General features: G+C 40.3%; 1 protein-coding gene across 1 annotated transcript in view; it reads right to left on the bottom strand.

Annotated features, from left to right (window-relative positions):
- PARD3B (par-3 family cell polarity regulator beta) overlaps positions 1-22,955 on the bottom strand; it is a 1,123,121-nt gene that overhangs the window by 87,320 nt on the left and 1,012,846 nt on the right. Inside the window, exon 22 of the mRNA XM_017536909.2 lies at positions 6,276-6,355. Within this exon, the coding sequence (XP_017392398.1) occupies positions 6,276-6,355 (80 nt within the window). The remainder of the gene's footprint in view (positions 1-6,275; positions 6,356-22,955) is intronic.

The raw sequence follows: 22,955 nt of genomic DNA, 5'->3' as shown, positions 1-22,955 counted from the left end.
GGTACCTGTAATCCTAGCTGCTTGGGAGGCTGAGGCAGGAGAATCGCTTGTACCCAGAAGGCGCATGTTGCAGTGAGCTGAGATAGCATCATTGCACTCCAGCCTAGGTGACACAGTGAGACTCCGTCTCAAAAAAAAAAAGTCTGGACATCTATTGATTTCAGAGAAAAGATACGTCCTCATGAAAAATCATTACTTATATTGGAAAACAGCACTCTAAAACAAACTGTCAAAAAAGCTTCAGAGGATTTCTTTCCCATAAATTCCTTGTATATAACAAAAATCTATTCTTGGCTAGGTGCAGTGGCTTATGCCTATAATCCCAGCACTTTGTGGGGGCTGAGGCAAGTTGCTTGCTTGAGCTCAGGAGTTCGAGACCAGCCTTGGCAACTTGGCAAAATCCTGTCTTTACAAAAAATGTAAAATTTAGCTGGGTACCAGTGGTGGTACGTGCTTGTAGTCTCAGCTACTCTGGAGTTAGAGGTGGGAAAATGCTTGAGCTCTGGAGGCAGAGGTTGCACTGAGCCGAGATTGAACCACTGTACTCAAGCCTGGGCAACAGATGAGACCAGACTGTCCAGCAAGACTTGGGTGCAGGAGGAGGTATTGCTTCAGTGGTGGAGGAGACAAAACAAAAACCAAAAAGCTATTCTCATCTGTAGAGCAATGTATTAAGACTACTATATACATGGCCCTATGTTAGGTTTTGGTGGTGGGTGTAACAAGTGATGGGCGTAAAACAAAGTCCCTTATTTCAAGGAATTTATAGTCCAATGTGGTGAACAGGGGCAGCAGAGAATGATAACCTAATTCAGGGTGTTTTTAGGGCACTGGAAAGGTGCTAACCGGATGTTATGGAAGTTTAAGGGAAGAAGAGCCAGGGGAGATGGCATGGATTTTGGCAGGGGGCCTCTGAGGCATCTTGGAGGCAGAAGGAGGGGTTTATCAAAGATGCAGCTGTAACGGGAGTCACAACAGTGGGATATAAAGGTTAGGCAGGTACTTTTGGAATTATCATAGAGATGGGCACTGAATTGGCAGGAATGGAGGAGACGGCACAGAGAGAACCCACGTGGAGCAAAAGGCGGGAAGTAGAATCTGGTGGAAGTATCAGTGGTGTGGTCAGAAGCCTGGGACAAGAGGCCACAGTGTGTGTGGGTTGAGTGGAAATATGGGAAAAGGACGGTTGAGAGCAAAGGTCTTTCTTTTTTTCTGACATACAAGAGTCAACTTAATGGGGTCGTCCTGCCACCCACGTCCTGCTCAGGCATAAGTCCTGGTAGTTGAATGTTCAGCACTGCCCAGTCCCGAGATAACAGGAATATCTTAGCAGTATCTCTGGATCTCTCCCACTAGCAAATAGGGTGCTGCTGTCACGCCACGTCCACCCTAGGAGCTAAAGCATCATGCTCCACCTTGCTGGTTATCTTGTCCTGGGTATGGCCTCCACCACTGGAGCAATGCCTACTCCTGCACCCAAGTCTTGCTGGACAAGAGCCCTGGCCTCTTGCCTAGAGCCGAGTCAGCACCCTGTATCTGTCATAAACTCCCTCTCCTTAGCACTGCTTCTCCTGTCATGCCCATTAGCTCAGCTTCTTGCTCACATCACAGTAGTTTGCTGTGTTCTCTTGCTCTTGGCCATCCAGATCCCTGGCCTTGCCTGAGCTGGTGAATCCTGCAGCTTCAGTGAGTCTCCCAGCGTATTCCCATGCAGGGGCTGCTTCCTGTCCTCCACACAGTGGGGACTCCTGGCAAACCATGCCGCTGAGGTTGTGCCTCTACAACAGTAGGCAGGAGAGGAAAGCAACTGGCAAGGGGATTAAAGGTGCTGCCGAGAGAGGGTAGTTGGTGGCTCAAGGTCCCCAAGAAGCCAGGGAGAAGGAGCTCTGGTGTGTGGGTTTGCCTCATTACAGGAAGGCACACTTCTTCCCCAGAGATAAAATAAAAAAGAGCTAACAATAAAAAATCCTTCAATGCACTATGCAGGCTCTTCACTGAGGGTTTTCCTTGTATTACTGTATTTTAATACTCATACCAGCACTATCCCGAGGCTCTAGTATCATCCCCAATTTGCAGATTACAAAACAGGGCCTGGAGCAATTCCATCACTGCCCAAGGCCACACAGGTGGTAAGTGATGAAGCTGGGGCTACAATCACGGCCCGACTCTGAGCCCAGGCCCTCCGTGCATCCCCTTGGGAAGCGTGTTTGAGCGAAGATGCAGAAGTCTGAGCTGCAGGAGCAGAAGTTGAGGGGCTAACGTTGAATGCCTCAAGGTCGTAAAGGAAAGGAAGTGAGGTCACCTCCAGAGACTGGGCTTGGGGAGTTTAGTCATCTTCATAGAACTTAACAGGAGTAGAAAGGGTTGGAATGGCCACTGTGGGATAGTCAGGGGAGTTGACAACATGACTACAAAAAATGCTGGACGGCAGCAGGGACCCAGCTGGCGCTGCCTAATGTGAATTTTGTAGTGGAACCCATGAATGCAGTTTTACGAGTCTCTCTAGCAACCTTTCGCCGCCCATGCACGTAGGACCACAGAAGAGCTGCAGTGCCTTTTGCTCACTCCTTAGGACTCCACACATGATTATAAGCCCGGAAGAGCAACATCATGCGCTGATGCACGGAGCCATCTGCAGAGAGGAGGATAATGGGATCCCATGGGGCCAGGGATGGGCCAGGTGGAGTGATGGAGGCTTGAGATGGGAAGGGTGGAGAGTTCACTGCTGAAGGGACTGACTGCAAGGAGGCCTGCGGAATCAGAATGGGGCCTGGGAGAGTTGCGAGGGGCTGGTAGGCTGAGTGAAAAAGGAGCCGTTTGCAAAAACACATACATCGATGTTCGCACATCATAGCAACCTAGGAAACAGCCACTTCCCTACTCACCTAGGGTGAGTAATAATTTGTGTCAGGCAAGAATAAGGGAATGCTGATTTTGTTCTGTTTACTACCAAGAAAACTGAGCGCTGTTCAGGCTGGTAAAACATTGGCCCCGGTACAGGTCTGGTGTTTACTAACGAGGTTGTATTACAGCCATACTCCGCTTTCTAAAACAGCACCCTCAGGAGAAAAGAAGTACAGTCATTTTTCTTAGGAGGCAGAAGATTTAACATTGCTTAACAATAACACTTAACATCCCTTAGCCCTTAGCCTTAGGCAACCTCATAACTACCGAGTGCTGGGAGTTATCTTTTTCCTGTGCTGGCCAGCACTCTGCCTTTATTTTGTGATGTGTCATTTAGCCTGGCAGTGGGCTGCATGGGCCTGCTTTAAAGATGACAGAGTTCCATGGAAGCACTGGGGGATGCCCCTTGACCAGAGCGCCTCATCTACTCCACGCACTGTGGGGCATTTTCTCTCTGTGTCGATGGCTCCAAATTTGGCATGGAAATCAGTGTTACTGAATTGTTCCTAAAAAGGACCATGAGGCAATACACAAACAACACAGGAACCCAATCAGTCAGTAGCATATTAAGTTCCCTATAAGGTTGGCCACTGACTTATAGATGGATTTATTCCTATTTTTAATTAAAAATTTAGCTCCATGAATATTTCAAAGCTCCCTGCCTCTATGATGAAGAGGGATCTGGTGCCTACGGAGATGTGCTCGCCTCACTCTCCTGGCAAAAGGAGACAGCAGTGGAGCTGGTGTGATTCAATTAAGTGGACAGTGAAATCTCCAGGGGAAAGACAAGAAAACCAGGGTAAATGTCACTGGCACTCAGAGAAGCATCTGCATACCTTTTCAGAAGCCAGCAGTGCGTCCCTGGCCTCTGCTTTCTGCATCTCGTTAGTTTAATTTGGAGCCCCCTACCCATGGACTAGCGTGCAATGCCTGGGAGGGAGCTTTGCATCACCTCTTTAGATGTTGAGATGCAGCGTCCCCCTTTAAAAGCCACTTCCAGGGTTCCCCCTTGCATTTGTCTGAGCCCTATTTATTCTCCATCATGGCTGCCTCTGGTTGCTGGGTAGCTGCAAAGGTCTGTTTGCACGTGCAACTATAATCGTTCCTACCATTGTGTATGTGGGTGAGTGAACATTTTGCCAAAATTATTTCCGGTTTGAGATGCTTCCCTTTCAGCTACAGTTTTATTCTGGGGATGGCAGAACCTTGTCCCTTCACACATTCATAAAGAGCCATAAGCGGCATAAATGCATTACCTTTGTCAGTAAACCCACACCACACTATTTAATCCTAAAACAGACTTGTTTAGAGTCAGCCATGATTGAGCATTTCAGGGATTATTAGTGAAAACAAGAGCTGGAATTTCAGAAGACTTTACGTTAATGATTATGAATAGAAGCATTGGTTGCACTACCGTAAAAGGCTGATTTGCTTGACTCCTTTTCTAAGCAGAAGAGTTCTCAGGATGGACTGAGACTGTGCCTCCAGCTTCCATATTCTCAGGGCCTGGTGATCACCAGATACATGGTGAATGAATGAATGAGTGAAATTTATAGAATTTTAAATGCTATTTCTGTCCTTTTGATTTGTACCAAAACTCCATTTCTGGACTCTGAGTGCAGATTGGTCGGGAATATAATAAACTGTTTCCAATTTTCCTTTTTTTGACCCCCCTCTCATAAGAACATTCTATTTTCCATCTGCCTTAACCACAATTTCCATATACTTCAACAGTGAAAGCCAGAAATCTTATATGTAAAACAAAATTTTTGGAAACTACTTCCATTTTTAAAATGAAACAAAATATACTCATCCCTTGGTTTTGGGAATGGTTCTAGGACCGCCCCCCACCCCACCTCAGATACTAGAATCCACAGATGCTCAATTCCTTGATACAAAATGGAATCATATTACTATATAACCTGTGCACATCTTCCCATGCACATTATATCACTTCTAGATTCTTTATAATACTGGGTACAATGTAAAGGCTATGTAAACAGTTGTTATACTGTACTATTTACAGAATAATGACAAGGAAAAAAAGTCTGTACATGATCGGTACCATTGTGACTCTCTTTTTTTTCTTGGATATTTTTGATCTGAGGTTGACTGAATCCATGGATGTGAAACCCATAGATATTGAGGGCCAATTGTACTAAGCCAAGGAAAATAGAAACAGGAAGCTAATCACAAATGAGAAAAACTTATTAGGCAACATCTATTAAAGAAAAGAAAACAGGAAGATAAATAAAACTTTATAAAAGCTTTAAAAATACTGTATTTTGGGTGTCCTGCCTAATCAGGATAAAAATGCTTCTCTGCTAGATTTTTGATTTTATTATTTTTGAAAATAACAAACTATTTATAAGAGCAGATGGTCACTTTGGCTTTGCCCATTGTAATGTTCAGGGTGTTCATTTTGCAAAATCACACACAGAGGTACAGTCAACATGCAATGTCAGTCACTCCGTCTCTGACTTGGCACTTTAACAGCTCAGCTTTGATGAAAAAGAAGCTCTACTTGGGGTCTTTCTCCCACCCTCTTAAAAGGTGATATTTGAAAACATTGCAACTTTCTGCCTGGCTTTAACCTTTCTTTGTTTTTGTTTTAGACCCCACTAATTCTCACACTCTCACCTCACCTAACTCCCATCATAGCTGGACTGCATGTACTCTTGGAAAACTTCTTCTTTGTCATTTGCTACTGATGGCAGACTAAAATTACTCTTCATCTCACCAATAACAGCACAAGCTTTTGAGAGCTGTATCTCATTTCTCTAGACCAGGTGTCTAGTTATAGCATGAGTGGATCACATTAGGCCAGGGTGGCCAAGCAAACTTCTCCCACACAGTTGTTCCTTTCCCCCACAGGGTCTGCGCCGCTCAGCAATATTTGCTTATTGCCTTGAGAACAAGGTCAGATTCTAAATCAGACAAAAACACCTTCCCAAGTTCACATTTCTCTCCTGCTTCTTAACACCCACATGAAACTCTAAGCTTAAGATTGGTCTGCCATTCTCATGGGTAACTCCCAGGACAGAGGATTTACTATTTTATTGTCTCTAAGCTTGGTACAGGATGTTCGATACCATTTTTATAGCAATGGCTTAGGATTTCCATTTAGTATCCAATATTCTTGCTGACATGTTCAATTGCAATGATATACTATTTTCTCCCCTTAAAAATAACCCACAAGTGTTTCAATTATTAGCACATTTGTGAAGATGGAACTAGGGCTGCAGCAGACGGCAGTAAGGCAAAACTATAACATATACCCTATTTCAAAGCCAGATTTCTTCTTCATGTAGACTTCTCTAAAGACTTCATTTGTGGGTGAGCTGGAGATGGGAGACCCCTATGTGACCTACCTGGGTAAGGATGCGTACTGCCTCTCCATCCCTTCAAAGCGGAGGCTGTGTGCATTCCCATCTGGACCCTTTCCAGACACCTGTGGAGAGAAAAGTAATTAGAGATGAAGATCCATTATACACCCTGGTTACTGACAATGCATCTTGAAATTATAATCAGTGCACAAATGCTGCTGCCGCCTGCCAAAAATCAACCACGGAAAAGCAAGCAAGAACTCTGCATCGCTATAGGAATTGATAATCAAGCCACAAACATGGCATTTAACAACAAAGTCACTTCTTTTAAAAAAGGGTCACTGTCAAACTGACTCCTTCATGTCCCCCTGCCAGGAATATTCTGTAGGCTGCTTGACCATTTTCTTCTTCTTCTTCTTCTTTTTTTTTTTTTTTTTTAAAAAAAACAAACAGATTTTAGTTTTCAGAATAGTTTTAGATTTATAAAAACATTGACCAGGTCGTATAGAGACTTCCCATACATCCTGTACCCAGTTTCCCTCTTATTGCTAGCTTACATTAGTATGGCACATTTCTTACAATGAATGAATCAATATTGACACATTATTGTTAACTTACATCTGTAGTTTATTTAGATTTTTAACTAATGCTGTTTTTCTGTCTCTGGATCCCATCCAGTATATTACATTTAATTTTCACACCATTATAGTTCCTCCTGGCTGTGAAAAGACCTTATTTTCAAAAGCACCTTTTCTGGCTGGGTGCGGTAGCTCATGCCTGTAATCCCAGCACTTTGGGAAGCCAAGATGGGTGGATCACCTGAAGTCAGGAGTTCGAGACCAGCCTGGCTATCATGGTGAAACCCCATCTCTACTAAAAATACAAAAATTAGCCGGGTGTGGTGATGCATGCCTGTAGTCCCCATTACTCAGGAGGCTGAGGCAGAAGAATCGCTTGAACCTGGAAGGTGGAGGTTGCAGTGAGCCCAGATCGTGCCACTGCACTCCAGCCTGGGTGACACAGAAAGACTCTGTCTCAAAATAAATAAACAAATAAATAAATATAATAAAAGCACCTTTTCTATAAAACCTTTCTTTACTAACAGGGGTTGGTGACAACCAACTGTCTACTCCACAGCATCCATGATGCCCCCTCTGACCACCATGAACGTTAGTTCTCTCTCTTACGAATGGCCATACAGAAGTGATGAACTGTTTTCTAACCAGAGTTGGTCTTTATTGTTTTTGTCCCTTCCTCTGTATATCCTGTGTTTACCTCCCTTGGAGTCTTTTCCATCAGCCTCTGAGATTCTAAAGGGCAGTGACTGGCCCCAGTAGGTTTTCAATACTGTGTGTTGGCTTTTTGCATGAATATTATATCTCATCCTTCTGCAGCTATCAGACCAACCAAAAACAAGTTGAACACATAACAGGTATTTAAAAGTACTTGTTGACTGACTGATTCCCCACCTATTCACCTCATGCTTGGTATCACATGGACCACCCATGTGCTTGCTTTTGTTCTTGGGTAGCCCTCATGCATGGGCATGGAAGGAGTAAATAGAAAACTTGAACTATTAGGTGGGGAAGAGAGATTTTGCCAGTAAGCAGGGGAAGTAACAGTGTCAAGGTTAGTAGGGAAAATTTTCCTAGGTAGTACTCAGCCACCTGGAAATTATTTTCTTCTTACCCAAAGTCCCAGCTCTCCATAAAACCACCATTCCATCCCAGCTTGTGCAGAGTGTGTATATGAGGCTGGGGATATCGGGAGAGATGGTGCAAAACAAGCACATACAGGCACTTAGATGATGAAGAAAGACTATTTTTGGTGTTTAATTATTGTCGGAGGACCTTTAGAGTGTGCCTATAAAACTTCTTTATATTTCATCAATAGGTGGAAAAGGAGACACTGGGGTTATTTGAGAGGGTAAGAGTCCAGTGAGCTACGTAGGTAGGGATGAAGACTGTACATCTTTAAAGCAACCACAGACAGACAGATTGAGAATTCTCTGCACTAGGATAAAAGCCTTGGTTTAAATTTCTCACCTTTTACCGAAACCAGAGGCAAGGATGGTATCAGAGAGGGAATAAGAAAAATAGAAAAGACAGGGAAGAAGTAAAGGAAAGAAACATTGTCCTCACCCACCTAAGGTTTGCTTTCTTGTGTGTGTAAAAACTGTTTCTTATGGAGAGAGAATTCCTGCGAATACCAACAGTAAGCTGAAGGTTATTAATTGTGGTTATTGGAAAATTACTGTGCTTATGTATCCCTAGAATAGCTCTGGACATTCTACCTGAGCTTTTTGTTGCAGTTATAAAGTTCCAGGTTGATAGTTTCAGCACTGTTATCCAGAACTGTCCTGGCATAATAATAATGTCAGTCAGCATTCTGTTGCCTTGAGGAGACCACATGCCTGTTGCTGTTCTGGTGCCTTGAGGAACAGATTATGTGTGTATATATATATATATATATACACATAACTATATGCATTATAATATATGATTATGTATATACCTGCATACAAATAGACAAATATATACAAAATATACAAATATACATATAAAATTTACATATAATATTCATATATACATATATTTGTACATTTTATATGTATATATGTATATCTGTATGTATATATGTATATTTTATATGTATATATGTGTGTGTGTATATATATATATATATATAATATACATACACACACCTATTAAATATACCCAACAGCATATAAAGTTCTATGAAAAGTAAGGTGATCCTTATTCTCAAGGGATTTTCTCTCTTGTTGGGAAAACAGCATTAGAAATGAAATAAGAATGATATAGGACAATGTATTACAAAGTGCCATTCCAGATGTCATCAGCAATGGCACAGATGAGGACTGGAAGTGTCGGGAAAAACTCCATGGAAGTTCCAGAACTTGGGCCAGGCTTCAAAAGATAGGCAACATGCTTGCACGTAAAAAATTATTCTGTCCTTCACTAATTGTGTATATCTTTGTATGTTTCTCCACTGATATTGCAACATCATTAATGCAGTAATTCACTGTATTCAAAGCAATGAAGAACTACAGCCCCCTTTCTCATGGAAATAGGCCTGCAAACAATTATGGTACAATGAGATCACCGTGGAAGTCTGAGGAAGGAGGCAGTGGGAGTCTGCAGGAATGGATACCAAAGTCCACCTGGGAGAGCTGAAGACAGTGTCATGTGGGTGTTGAAGCTCCATCTCAAACCTAAATGTGAATGAGGAGGAGTGTTTCTAGGGCAGAATGGTGTAGGAGTTGTAGGATAAGGCATTCAAGTAAAGAGAACAAAAGTGAAAAACCATGGAGGTGTAACAAAAGCACTGTGTTTTCAGGGAATTTGAAGATTTTGGAAAGGTGGAAACAGCGTAAGAAGAAAAGAATACTAACAACTAGCAACCATACAACTGGTGCTACTATTGTGGCTTTTACTGTTACCACCACTGTAATTTTTAAAAAGAAACTAGTTTTTAGAGCAGTTTTAGGTTCACAAAAAAATTAAGAGGGTGTGCATATAGTCCCACCCTGATGCATGCATAGCCTCCCTTATTACCTGCATTCCCACCCGTGTGCTACAGTTGTTACAACTCACTAACCTACATCGACACATTATAATCACTCAAAGCCCACAGTTCACATTAGGGCTTTATCTACCTGTTGTTCATTCTATGGGTTTGGACAAATGTATGACGACATATATTCATCATTACAGTATCATAGACTTTATTTTCACTGCCATAAACATCTTAAATGCTCTGCTTATTCATCACTCCTTCCCCCAAGTCCTGGTAACCATTGATCTTTTTACCTTCTTCATAGTCACTTCCAGAGTGTCATATAGTTGGTATCATACAGTACACAGTCTTTTCAGATTGGCTTCTTGGTAATATGCATTTGAGTTTCCTCCTTGCTTTTTCATGGCTTGATAGCCATCTTGGTTACCTCCAAGTTTTGAAAATTATGAATAAAGATGTGAACATTTATGTGCAGGTTTTTGTGTGGAAGTCAGTTTTCAATCCTTTAAGTAAATACTAAAAAGACGATTGCTGGATCATAGGGTGAGACAATGTTTAGTTTTGCAAGAAACCACCAAACTGTCTTCCAAAATGGCAATACCATTTTGAATTCCCACCACAATTCAATGAATGAGAGTTCCTGGTGAATGAGAGGAGTTCCTGGTGTTCCACTTCCCTGTCAGTACTTGGTGTGGTCAGTGTTCCCAATTGTAGCCATTCTAATAGGTCCTCAAACCCTAGGACATCCAGATTTTCTTGTATTTTATCCTTTAGGAGTTTTGTAGTTTTTAAAATTATTCTTGCCACAACATGGAGGGTTCAGTGAAGGTCTGAGCCGGAAATGGTAAGAGCATAACTAGAGGACTTTTCAAAGGGTGAAGACAAGAGAGTATCATTAGGATTTCAAAGAGGTAAGATCAATGGGATTGACTGGATTAAAGGCAGTGATGTATTTAGAGGAATGCCCAAGTTTCTGAGCTTAGCAACTACATGGTTTTGGTAACACTCACCAAGACAGGAATAAATAAAGAACGGCTTTGGGAGTAGAGGTGGGAGGAGGGAATATTTAGATATATTAAACTTAACTTGGGACATTCAATAGAGATATTTGATAGTTGAGTATAATGGTTTGCAACTTAGAGAAGCCTGGACTAGAGATGTAGCATTGGGAAATGTTCGGCATAGAGGTCGCACCGGAAAGCTTGGCAAAGAATGCCCAGGAAGAGTCTACAGGGACCAAATAAAAGACAAGACATGCAATAAGAAGAGAGAAGAACACTAATACTATTCTTAGGAATACTGTCATTTAGGGCGCAGGCCAAAAACATTGAATCCAGAAGGAAGTCTGAGGAAAAGAAGTTGGTTCAGAAGAAAACCAGGGAAGTGTATAATTGTAGAAACTAAGAAAATAATTCCATGAAGGAAGTGATCAACAGTGTCAAAACAGTCAAGAGCTTCAGTAAGACAGGGACTGTGGTGTATACTGTTAGTGCACTTCGCTCAATGCACCCTTCTTGTAGAGTGTCATCTTGAATTACAGAGCGTCTAAAGCTATAAACTACCTTTCTCTGGATTCCCCTGCAGCCAATGTACTGGCCTGGTTTAAGTCAGGCCATAATGTTTGGGAAATAGAATTGAGGCAGTGGCCACACTTTTACTGTTTATTATGGCAAGAATGACTAAATGAGAGGTATGCTTCGTTTTTCTGTGGCAGCTTTAGTAGCTGTAACATTGCTAGTTTCGGGGGTGAAATGTAACCTTTATAGTTGGTTTTAGAATTGGTGGCAGGAGAGGTGGCTTCCTGATTGTGGAACCTTCCTAATCATGGTGGCTCCTGATATGAGCATTGTGGCTCTGTAGCCTAAAACTTCCTACATAGAAATGGCAGGAGCTCCCCTGGTAGCTCAGTTCTGCAGTGTGGCTTGGAAAATCATTCCTGAAAGCTTATCCAAGAATTTTTCTTTCTTTAACCTCCTTTATGGTTCTATAAGCTCATTACTATGGTGTAATAAATTTATTCTTTCTTAAGCAACAGTATATACTGTTATCTGCAACTGAACAGTGACCACTATACAGTCTGCAAAAATATTTTTTGGAATTGGCCATGAGATGGCGATTGGTGCTTTACTGAGAGTGATTTTGGTGGATTGACAGGGAGAGAAAGCCAGACTCTATGATGCTGAAAACTGTTTTCTAATAAATAAACAACCACTGACTGTACTGTCTTATGCTGTCATGCTTATGGAATGGGATTAATACTTTCAAATACGTAAATATATGTTAGTGTCTCCTAGGTAGAGTAACATGTGAAGTACTATAGGATGTAGAGATGAGAAAAAGTCCTCTCCTTCAGGGACACAATGCTAGTTAATGAAAAAGATGGGGATACATTTCTGTTCCATTATTTTTTAAAAAATTAATTTAATCATTTTTTTCTCCCTTAAATGATTATTGTGCAAAACAAACACATACATATTTTAATGGCATATAGAGCTATTTTCTCTTCTATTTATTATTGACATTTGTGTATGCTATTAAATATATTTAAAAACATGATTTTTAATGGCTATATAATATCTCATTATATGCATAAATCATAATTTATGTAATCTACTTCTATAATTTGATCAATTTTTAATATCCTGGTTAGAAATGGTGGCATATAGATAAGTGTGTTAGGTACAAATATTCTTGCAAAGAACTGCAAATGGAGGATAGGAAATTGCAGAGAGAGGGTTGCTGAAGGGAAGCCAATTATAAGAAGTTGTGGTTAAGTCCTTAGGAAGTCAGACGACTTAAAGAGGGAGTGAGGGAGAGAAAACAGACACAGGCATTTATAAGCTCACTTCTCATTTTTCTCTGTGCTCAACAAGGCTCAGAAATATTCCTGCTTGAAGAACTCCTTATTAGGTAATTTTCCTCATCACAAAAAAATAAGGTCAGCAGCTTCCATCCAATTAATTTTTTTAAATCCCTTTATCATACTTGGTATCATGCAGTTTTTTTTTTTTAATGTAATGACCTAAATATATGTCTGATAGAAACAATCTTGACTTAAGCCATAACAGAAACCCTGCCTTTTACACAATAGTGTAACGTTAGAACTTACGCCTAGATTTGGGGCATATTTATCTCTCTTTTACTGATACAGCCCAGGAAGTGAAACTTCAGAGAGCTTATTCAAAACAATTTAAAGTGCTCATACCTTGGTGCGCCTTGCACGTGGTGACCCTCTTTGGCTGGATTATGACAGCCTGTGACAAGCCTATCAGGAGAGCTTGGTGTTTGGAAGGAATGTTGAATTAATGTGCTTTTAGTCCATGGGAGTTCCCCCAATTTCATTCACTCAATGCCTGCTGCCGGCTGGGGTGTTAAGAGCCTTGTTTAAATAAAGCTATTAGTCTTTTCTCTACAAAAGCAAAGAGCTTGCTGCTTACATTCAGGGTTCCTTAAATTAGTATGTATTTCTAGCCTGCACTGCTAGAATCAGCAGTTTCATAAAGCAATATACTAAAGAGGCCATTTAACCTTCCAATATTCCCCATTTGTAGATTAATGGCAGAGGAGAAGATATAATGCCTTTTCAAACATTTTTTAACAATTCATTAAAAGTAAAAGAATAAATTACACAAGATTTTTCTGCAACTGTCTGCTGATGAAAAGCGGAAACAATTCAAAATTAACATGTTTTCCAGCTTTCATAGGTTAGGACACATTTTTGCCAATCTTGTAATTTATGTCCTCTAAGCCAATTTTCCTGAGGAAATTTAAAAGCTGCTGTGATGGAGAGGCCAAGCAAAGTTGCAATATGGCTTATTCACCTATATATAACATCCTCATTTACAGATATGTCTTACTTAGATCCATTACCAAAAAATGGGTTTCATGCTGCCAGACACATCACAAGATTAAGATGCAAAGTATAAAAATTTAGATGCCGTTTTAGGAAACGTGCCTTTCATTTCAAGTTGGTATCATGACAGATATTTTTGAGCAGTGTTCCACATTTCCAAAAGCTTTCTTCTAATTCCATTGCTCTTACCTAGTTATAGATTTCACTGGAAGATGTTTAAAGGAATCAACACAATAAAAACTTCTAAAAAGTTATAAACTTGGTTTTCTGTATCTTCTAATATTAAGACATTTTGCTTAAATACTATATGTTCTAGGGAAACTCAGGGAAATGCTCTATTTAAACAAAAGGAAACTCATCAAAATAAGATGTTTAATTATGTGTCTTTGACAATGCGTGGTATATTATGCCTCAGCTACACATTTACAAATACACTATCCAGAGAGGCAAAAGAACACACACTCATTCAAACTATTATTTTTGAAGTGTTTGTTTTCTGGAATTTGATTTCAGTAATTTTGTCAAACAACGAAGTACTTAGCTTATAGACTAGTCTAGAACATCTGCTAGTTTGAAAAATACAGCGCATAAAATATTTAAAAAATAACTATTGGGTAAGTCTTTTAACCATTCTGTACCTACATTTTCCTTCCTTGTAACATGTCAGGGTTAAAACAGAAATCCCTAAAGTCCCTTATAAGTCCCTGTGCCTGTGTACAATTATAAAAGTTATCTTGCATCATTTCCACATTTATGTTGACCACTATCATCTCATTAATATAGTAATGGTGTATAGGCACATGATGATTTTATAGCAGAATGACAAAGAGAGGAAAACAATCTGCAAATTATGAAATTATAAAGTACTTATTGAGATTTAAGCATGAATTCTTATGAGAGCACCATCCAAGTACTAGCTGCATGCACACTAGGGTGTGGGATCTTAATAACCTGAACTATCTCTGTTATGATTGTCTTAGCAGAAAATAAAATCAGACATCTCCTGCCAGCTCTGTTTGTGTCTAGGCCTAAGATACAGTTACCATAGAAACTATGATTGTGGATACAATTTTACAAATTTGGCTTCATCTATCAGATGCACTTTGTGTGTGTATGTGTGTGTATGTGCACGTGTGTGTATGCGCCTTTGCCAACAAGCTTGAAGAGCAAACTCTGGCTCTATGTCTTTAATTAAAGAGCCAGACACCGTTCCTCATTTCCTTTCCCCCATCTGTCTACCTACAAATAGAGATATTGTAACACTGGCTAAAATGTAAACTCATACTTGAAAAAAGACAAATGTCTGAGGAAAAGAAAGAAAAAAGATATTAGGAAAAGCATTTCCTAAGAAATCTGTCACCTGTCCTATATTCTCTAGGAGCAGAGTAAACAGGAATTTGATGTAGTCTTAGCGACATTAATCACTAGATGCTAATCTCTAGTACTTACTAAATCTGGTTTCTAATTGTTTCATGAATGTATTACATGAGTAATTTACTCCTTGATGTCTTGTTATACACTCTGTGTCAGTGTTATTGACTCATCCCAAAAGAAACAATGCCAACCCTCAAAATATGTTCAATTCTTAAATGATATACTAGTTCATATTATTTCTTAGGAGTTTATACCATTCCTTTTAGCCGATAAACTCTATAAAGCATATTCATTGACCAAGCTCACTAGCATATTTTAGGTATACTTCCATTTATAAAGACTAAACAGATACAGAAAATATTCAGCTTTTCCAAATGTTTCTTTTTTCTACTTCAGCCAGTGGGCAAGTTCTGCTGATTTCCATTTACAGTTACTAGCAAGAAAAGACTTCCTGGAACATTCCAGCATCAGTATCATGAGTTACAATCAATGCTACCATTTCCCTCTCTGTCTCATTTCACACATGAGGAAATGAGAGTTCAGAGATCGTCAAGAGACTTGCCTAAGGGGTCATGCGGTGCAAAGCCAGGATTTGAACTGAGATGTGTCCGACACCAAAGCCACATTTCTCCCCCAACAATGCTGCTTATATGTTGGCGGTGACCATTAGAGTTACTGTCACTCTGTTTCCTAAATGAAGAAGTGAGATGAAGGACCTGAAAGTTCAAATGAACCTATGGTGGTGATGGGATGGGATATGTGAAACTGTCTGTGACTCTCTGCAAGTATTTGGAGTGTGTTTGTGGTCTCAAAGCCTATTACTGAACTCCAATGGCCTAGTCATATTTATTTCTTATAGCTGGAGGCATTAATTTTTGTATATATGTTAATATTTGGTATAGCAAAATTGTTTTCTGATAAAGAGATATGTGTTCTAAAAATAGCCTCATTTATGTGCAGATTTTTTCAGTTATTCATACATGGTGTCAGTCTATTAATTTGGTTTACCTAAGATCTCAGATTGTAAGTTTCCTGAGTGCTAAGACAATGCCTTCTTTTGGTATCATTGTATTCTCAAGGCCTGGCATATCATCTTTGTATCACCCCGCTCATTAATATTTACTGAGCCAATGATACAGAAGTCTCAAACATCTACTCAGTGGAAGTTAACAGAAAGAATGAATCAGACTCCATGCTAGATTTTTGAGACTATTAAATTGTAGAACAACCTATTAAACTGTAGAAAATATATTATCAAAATGTTTTCAAGGGAGCTTTACCTTCATGACATCTGTTTTACAGTTATGCTTTAGTAAGACTGCCACTAGGCTGGGCACGGTGGCTCACGCCTGTAATCCCAGCACTTTGGGAGGCCGAGGCGGGTGGATCACGAGGTCAAGAGATCGAGACCATCCTGGTCAACATAGTGAAACCCCGTCTCCACTAAAAATACAAAAAATTAGCTGGGCATGGTGGTGCATGCCTGTAATCCCAGCTACTCAGGAGGCTGAGGCAGGAGAATTGCCTGAACCCAGGAGGCGGAGGTTGCGGTGAGCTGAGATCGCGCCATTGCACTCCAGCCTGGGTAACATGAGTGAAACTCCGTCTCAAAAAAAAAAAAAGACTGCCACTTACGTTTACATAGCCCTGGCTTTTCATATTCCTTATAAAATAATAAAAAAAAACTATAAATATTCTAACAATTTAGATTTGAACTCAGATCTGGAATATAAATAAAAATCATTTGGAATCTGAATTATGTAATTGCCTGGCATGAGGAAAAGATTCCTATGAGCTCTAAGTAACAGTGGACTAGGAGAGGAACCATATACAATGGGATGAGTTACTGAGCAAGCTGCACATGGCTACTGTTGGACAGAATGGCTGCCTCATGATCACTAAAAAATCTGGGGACAGCAGATGCTGGAGAGGATGTGGAAAAATAGGAACACTTTTACACTGTTGGTGGGAGTGTAAATTAGTTCAACCATTGTGGAAGACAGTGTGGCGATTCCTCAAGGACCTAGAAATAGAAATTCCATTTGACCCAGCAATCCCATTACTGGGTATATATCCAAAGGATTATAAATCGTTCTACTATAAGGACACGTGCACACGAATGTTCACTGCAGCACTGTTTACAATAGCAAAGACCTAGAACCAACCCAAATGCCCATCGATGATAGACTGGACAGGGAAAATGTGGCACATATACACCATGGAATATTATGCAGCCATCAAAAACAATGAGTTTGTGTCCTTTGTAGGGACATGGATGAACTTGGAAACCATCATTCTCAGCAAACTGAAAGAAGAGCAGAAGATCATACACCACATGTTCTCACTCATAGGTGGGTGTTGAACAATGAGAACACATGGACACAGGGAGGGGAATACTACACACTGGGGTCAGTTGGGGGAAACAGGGGAGGGACGGTGGGGGGTGGGGAGCTGGGGAGAGATAGCAAGGGGAGAGATGCCAGATGTAGGTGATGGGGAGGAAGGCAGCAAATCACACTGCCAAGTGTGTACCTATGCAACAATCTTGCATGTTCTTCACATGTACCCCAAAACCTAAAATGCAATAAAATAAATAAATGGGGAAAAAAAAAAGAATGGCTGCCTCACTATGCGGTGCTAACTGGAGTCACAACATTATCAGACCTGCCTTACCATTTACTGCTGGAATCAGACAGGAATTTCCCCCAAATTTGCATTAACCAAATGACTTTGTGATGACTGCAGCAGCCTATTTCAAATTCTAGGAAGATGAATGAAAACAGTTTGAGGAGAAAGGAAGAACTGAACAGAGATCCTTTTTGAAAACTGATGTTCTTATCTCAAAACCTGGTTTGGAAAACCAGACCATTATACACAAACACAAACTGTTGAATAGTTTCCTGTTAACTAGTGAAAAAACTCAGCCTCTTAGCTGGTATGCAAGGCCTTTAGTAACCCACTGCAACCTAACTTTCCAGCTTTATTTTGTCCTTTTTATGTGGCTCAATGATCTTATTGATCTTATTAAGAATTTTACAGATCCCAAATATGAATTTTTTTTTTTTTTTTGGAGACAGAGTTTTGCTCTTGTTGCCCAGGCTGGAGTACAATGGCGTGATCTCAGCTCACTGCAGCTTCTGCTTCCCAGGTTCAAGTGATTCTCCTGCCTCAGCCTCCCAAGTACCTCCACACCCGGCTAGTTTTATACTTTTAGTAGAAATGGGGTTTCACCATGTTAGCCATGCTGATCTGGAACTCCTGACCTCAGGTGATCCCCCCACCTCGGCCTCCCAAAGTAGTGGGATTAGAGGCATGAGCCATGGTGTCTGGCCAGTCAAACGTGTGCTTTTTTGCCTATAGCAGGATATCTGTTTCTTCAGTTTTGGTAGCTCTGCCTATTGTCAGGTTATTGCCATAAACATGGCAGGAGCTTAGTAAATGCTGATTGACTGATTAATGAAACAAAAAATATTGCTCGGATTGGGTATATTCATTGCCATGAAGGGACAAAAACAGGTGGAAAAAGTAGTGGATCAAATAAAATAGGGCCAGGCACAGTGGCTCATGCCTGTAATCTCAGCCCTTTGGGAGGCCAAGGTGAATGGGTCACTTGAGGCCAGGAGTTCGAGACCAGCCTCGCCAACATGGCAAAACTCTGTTTCTACTAAAAATACAAAAATTAGCCATGGTGGTGGCACATGCTTGTATATTTTCAGTTACTTGGGAGGCTGAGGCAAGAGAATCACTTGTATCCAGGAGGTGGAGGTTGTAGTGAACCAAGATCGCACCATTGCACTCCAGTCTTGGGGATAGTGTGAGACCTTGTTTAGAAAAGAAGAAAAATAGATTCTGTGAGCATTAAAACACTCAAACAGAGAAGGGAGCCTGGAAAAAGGGGTGTAGATAGGGAAAGAGAAGAAACAACTCAGAGAAACAGAGAGAAGTTGCAAAAGAGAATGGAAACTGTGAAAACAAGCTAGATTATGGCAATCTACTCTAAATCTTGGCATACAGGTAATTTCTGTCCTAAATTTCTTTCCAGTAATCAAATTCATGGATTAATCAGAACACTTCATTCCTCCACCAGCACAGGTAACACAGACTTTGCTCTTCTGATTAGAAGTATATATAACATTTTACTTTCAATGTCTTTAAAATGTGATTATTTCAAGTCAACATTTAAAGGTAGATTTGATATAATCATTTAATTGGCATTGATTCATCTACACAGAACTCATTACTGAATTCTTCAATTTCACCAGTATAGTTTCCTTCCAAATTATCTTTTATTTAGATGCTGGAAGTGCAAGTCCTGTGAAAACTTTGCCAAAATTAAAAGCGTTTAGATTTCTAATGCTGGCTAGACACAAACCCATGGAAGATTGTTGAAGAATAATGCATGCTTGCCAACTGCCAGATATGACTGCTTTTCGCATAATTAATGTCATTCTTGCCGCTCAAGTACCATTTCCATCCTCTAATAATTTGCACTAATAGAGGATGTTTCTGCAATAATTTGTGCATCCTGCAAAACCACCATGGCTTCTATACACCTTTTAATCAAAATAATGACAATGGGTGAAGGGGGCTGGTTAGAGATATTACTGCAATCCCAGGCTGCATTTGCTTTGTCATTGTTTTCAGTCTCAAAAACCTGTCCAAAGGGCTCACTGCATTGACTGCATCAATTAGACCTTGGTGCTTTGATTTCAATAGCATTGAACCATATGAATTTATACCCAGACAAGAAAAATATATAGAATGAATGTGTTGGACAATTCATCTACCAAAAAAATGTGAAAAGAGAGTATTTTTTAAAAAGCAAAACCAAAAGATGAGCAGATGCCAATATAGGCTGAGGTCCCGTGAAATATGATAATTGTAAAATACTTTAAGCTGCAGCTTCCAGTAAGAGGAAGTGGTAGACCAGCTGCAAATCATAACCTCAAACCTGCCAATTCACACTATTATTTTTTTTATGCTCTTGCAAAATCAAGAACTCTGCTTGGGATATAAAATTATGCAAATATATAGCAAGCAACAACAACAACAACAAAAATCATCCCAAGTGTCTTATATGAGCCAAGACATGGATATAGCATGATCGTGTCGCACGACTCACGTGCTATGGAGGAGGACAGAGTCCACGATTAACTGGGTTTCTAGGAACCCTCCCCCAGACTTCCCTGTAAGCTGAGTAGTGATACGAAAATGAGGAAAGTTTGGATATAAGGAGAGAACTGCTGAGTCTTTTCCCCTCTGTTCCTGAGTTGCTTTCGAACTAGTGAAAGGCTACATCAAAGTCTCATTCTTCTTTGGCTAAGATGGCTTTGAAAAAACTTCACCTGAGTCACATCTAACTGCACTTGGCTGCTCTGTGAAGTCCACCTAGTGGAGATCTGAGGATGCCACTTGAGCAGAACACGTTTGCTCTGTGCAGTGACCTGGGGGAGGGGTGGGGTTCAAGTTTGGAGACTGTGTTGAGTGATCTGATTAAAGCTTCAGAACTGGATAGCTAAGCTACTGAGGAAATAATACAAAGGATTCTTCAGTGTGGGTTTTAGTAGCCATTGTTAAAATAAAAAACAGCTGGTCATCAGTTGTGACAGCTCACTACTTCGTGAGCAGTGTGGCAGGCACTGGGGAAAGGACAGAGTGACCAGCAAGGGGGCAATGGCTGGCTTTGAAGCTTGGATGCTGATGGGCCCCTGCCCATGGACTTGGTGGGGCTGTGCACATACCTGCTCTACAGGATGATACCTAAAAGGTCAAACTGATGTTCAAACTACCTGTCCTATTTTTAAAATGTGCCTGCTGTCTAGTTCCTAAATACATATTAAATGAGTGATGGATTATCAGATACTATATTCATACAGAGTTTTGCAACGATCAAAGCATGTTCTCAGACATCATCTGACTCAATCCCCAACACTACCCCATCCAGGATAAAGGCAGTTGTTGTGAATTCCTTGCACGACTATTTCACTCAAAGAGAATGACATGGCAGGGAGGGTAGGTGAAACAATCCTAAAAGCGACGTCATTCCTAATGTGTGTCTGATTCCAGCATTAATTAATTCTAACTGGAAACTGCATGAAGAGTCTCTAATTGAACACCCAGAGGCAGTGATCTCAGGCCTGCACACAGTGTGGTGTAGTGGTTAGGGACAACTACTAAGGAACAGATTACCTGGGTTTGAATTCTGGCTCTACCACTTACTGTCTTTGTGATCTTGAGCAAGTTAACTTTTGAGCCTCATTTCTTTCACCTGTAAAATGGGATTAATAGTAACTCAGATGATTGTTGTGAGAATTAAATGTGTGAAGCATATAAATCACATAGTACATCTCACACATAGTCTACTACATGTCAGTAAATATTCCTTCTTACTATTGTTGCTGTAGTTACATTGAACTTGACCTTTCTATTGGTTAAAAAACAAAACAAAACAAAGTAAAACCACTTGGAGAGAATTTCTTCCCTACCCTATAGAATTCATTACCATGAACCCTCTGAGCAGATCTGAGCTAATGGAAGCTTCTTCACCGATACTACTCTAAAAACGGTATTGAGAAAGAGAGTGAAGAGAGAGAAAAGAGAGAGAGATAAAAAAAGAGGGAAGAACAGAGAGAGTAATATTGCTTTATCTGATCAAAGTGTCTCTTTTCTACACTATATGTATACAAGATGAGTGGCTGGAATAATATGACACATCTAGAAGGATGACGTGTGTGTGTGTACACATATGTAACATCTAGGCATAGTAGTTTCTGCTTACAGAAACTACTCAATGCCTAGAGAAAAGTCTATTTCTTGAGCATGACATTCAAGCCTTTCACAATCCACTGTCATCATTGTCATCTTCAGTATCATCATCCTTTATCTGCATACATTCTCACATTTTCTTAACATTTGTTCAAGTTTTTTCCTCTCCCCCTCTCTTCCATCACCAGGACCTCTGAAAATCCTGTCAGACAGAACTATTACTATTTTATTTTCTAGGAGCCTACAGTATATCTTTGTAAATAATAATTACCTAGACTGTTAAAAGGAGGTGGTTTGTGTTTTTGTTTTTCCTTTTCTGCTGGACCATCAGTGCTTTGAGTACAAATAATCCTGCTTTATTCATTCATCTTTGTAATTCTTCTTATCTAGCACATATTATATGCTCAATAAATGATTAAAAGAATAAAGCATCAACTAAATGAAGAAAGTAATCTTGAAGGTGAGACGTAACATAAGCAGAGAAACAAATGACCCTAAACTACCCACAGAAAACAGACTTGGATTATCCTACCTGGGCTACGTCAAGGTGCTATTAGCAACTGAATGCAATGCTCCAATTCCTGCGGGAACATTAATTCTACTGAATGAGATCAAGAAACAGTATTTGTGATTTAGGCATTTAACAGTGCAAATATGAAATATGGATTTTATTACATGATTGAACAGTTTGGGATCATGCATAAATACCAGGACCGTGTGTGTATAGTCCTAAGTGACTGGGTGAGGGAGGAATGAAGCTGACTTCCTTTCCAGGGTACAATAGGTTGTGTGCACAGGTACAGAGTGAGTCCACTTCCACCTACTAACCTCAGCCACTCTGCTATAGGTCCCTTGGTGAGTTTTCCAAAATGAACGCATTCTCTAGATTTAGCCCTGCAGTCTGGCAAAAGGCCCCTTCATTGCATTTTTAAGTTTGAAAGCACCCTCAGTGTCTGTGTTCAGAGAGTTGCTCATCCAAGTGCAGTTCTTCCAGAGAAGCAAAGGTACAGAGTCTGAAGGGGAAGCATTATGTAGCAAGGGGTCAGCAGACAAGAGAAACAAAGAGAAAAGAGGAAAAAGAAACCAACATTCACCATTATTACTTCTAAGCAAAGAAGCTAAATCCCAACTTTGGCAGCTATACAATTGAAATTCTGGTTGAGTGCTATTTATATGATATAGCATCTTTTTTTTTT

The sequence above is a fragment of the Cebus imitator genome, unplaced genomic scaffold (assembly GCF_001604975.1).
Source record: "Cebus imitator isolate Cc_AM_T3 unplaced genomic scaffold, Cebus_imitator-1.0 Scaffold101, whole genome shotgun sequence".
Taxonomy (NCBI): domain Eukaryota; kingdom Metazoa; phylum Chordata; class Mammalia; order Primates; family Cebidae; genus Cebus; species Cebus imitator.
This window is presented reverse-complemented; position numbering and strand designations above follow the sequence as displayed.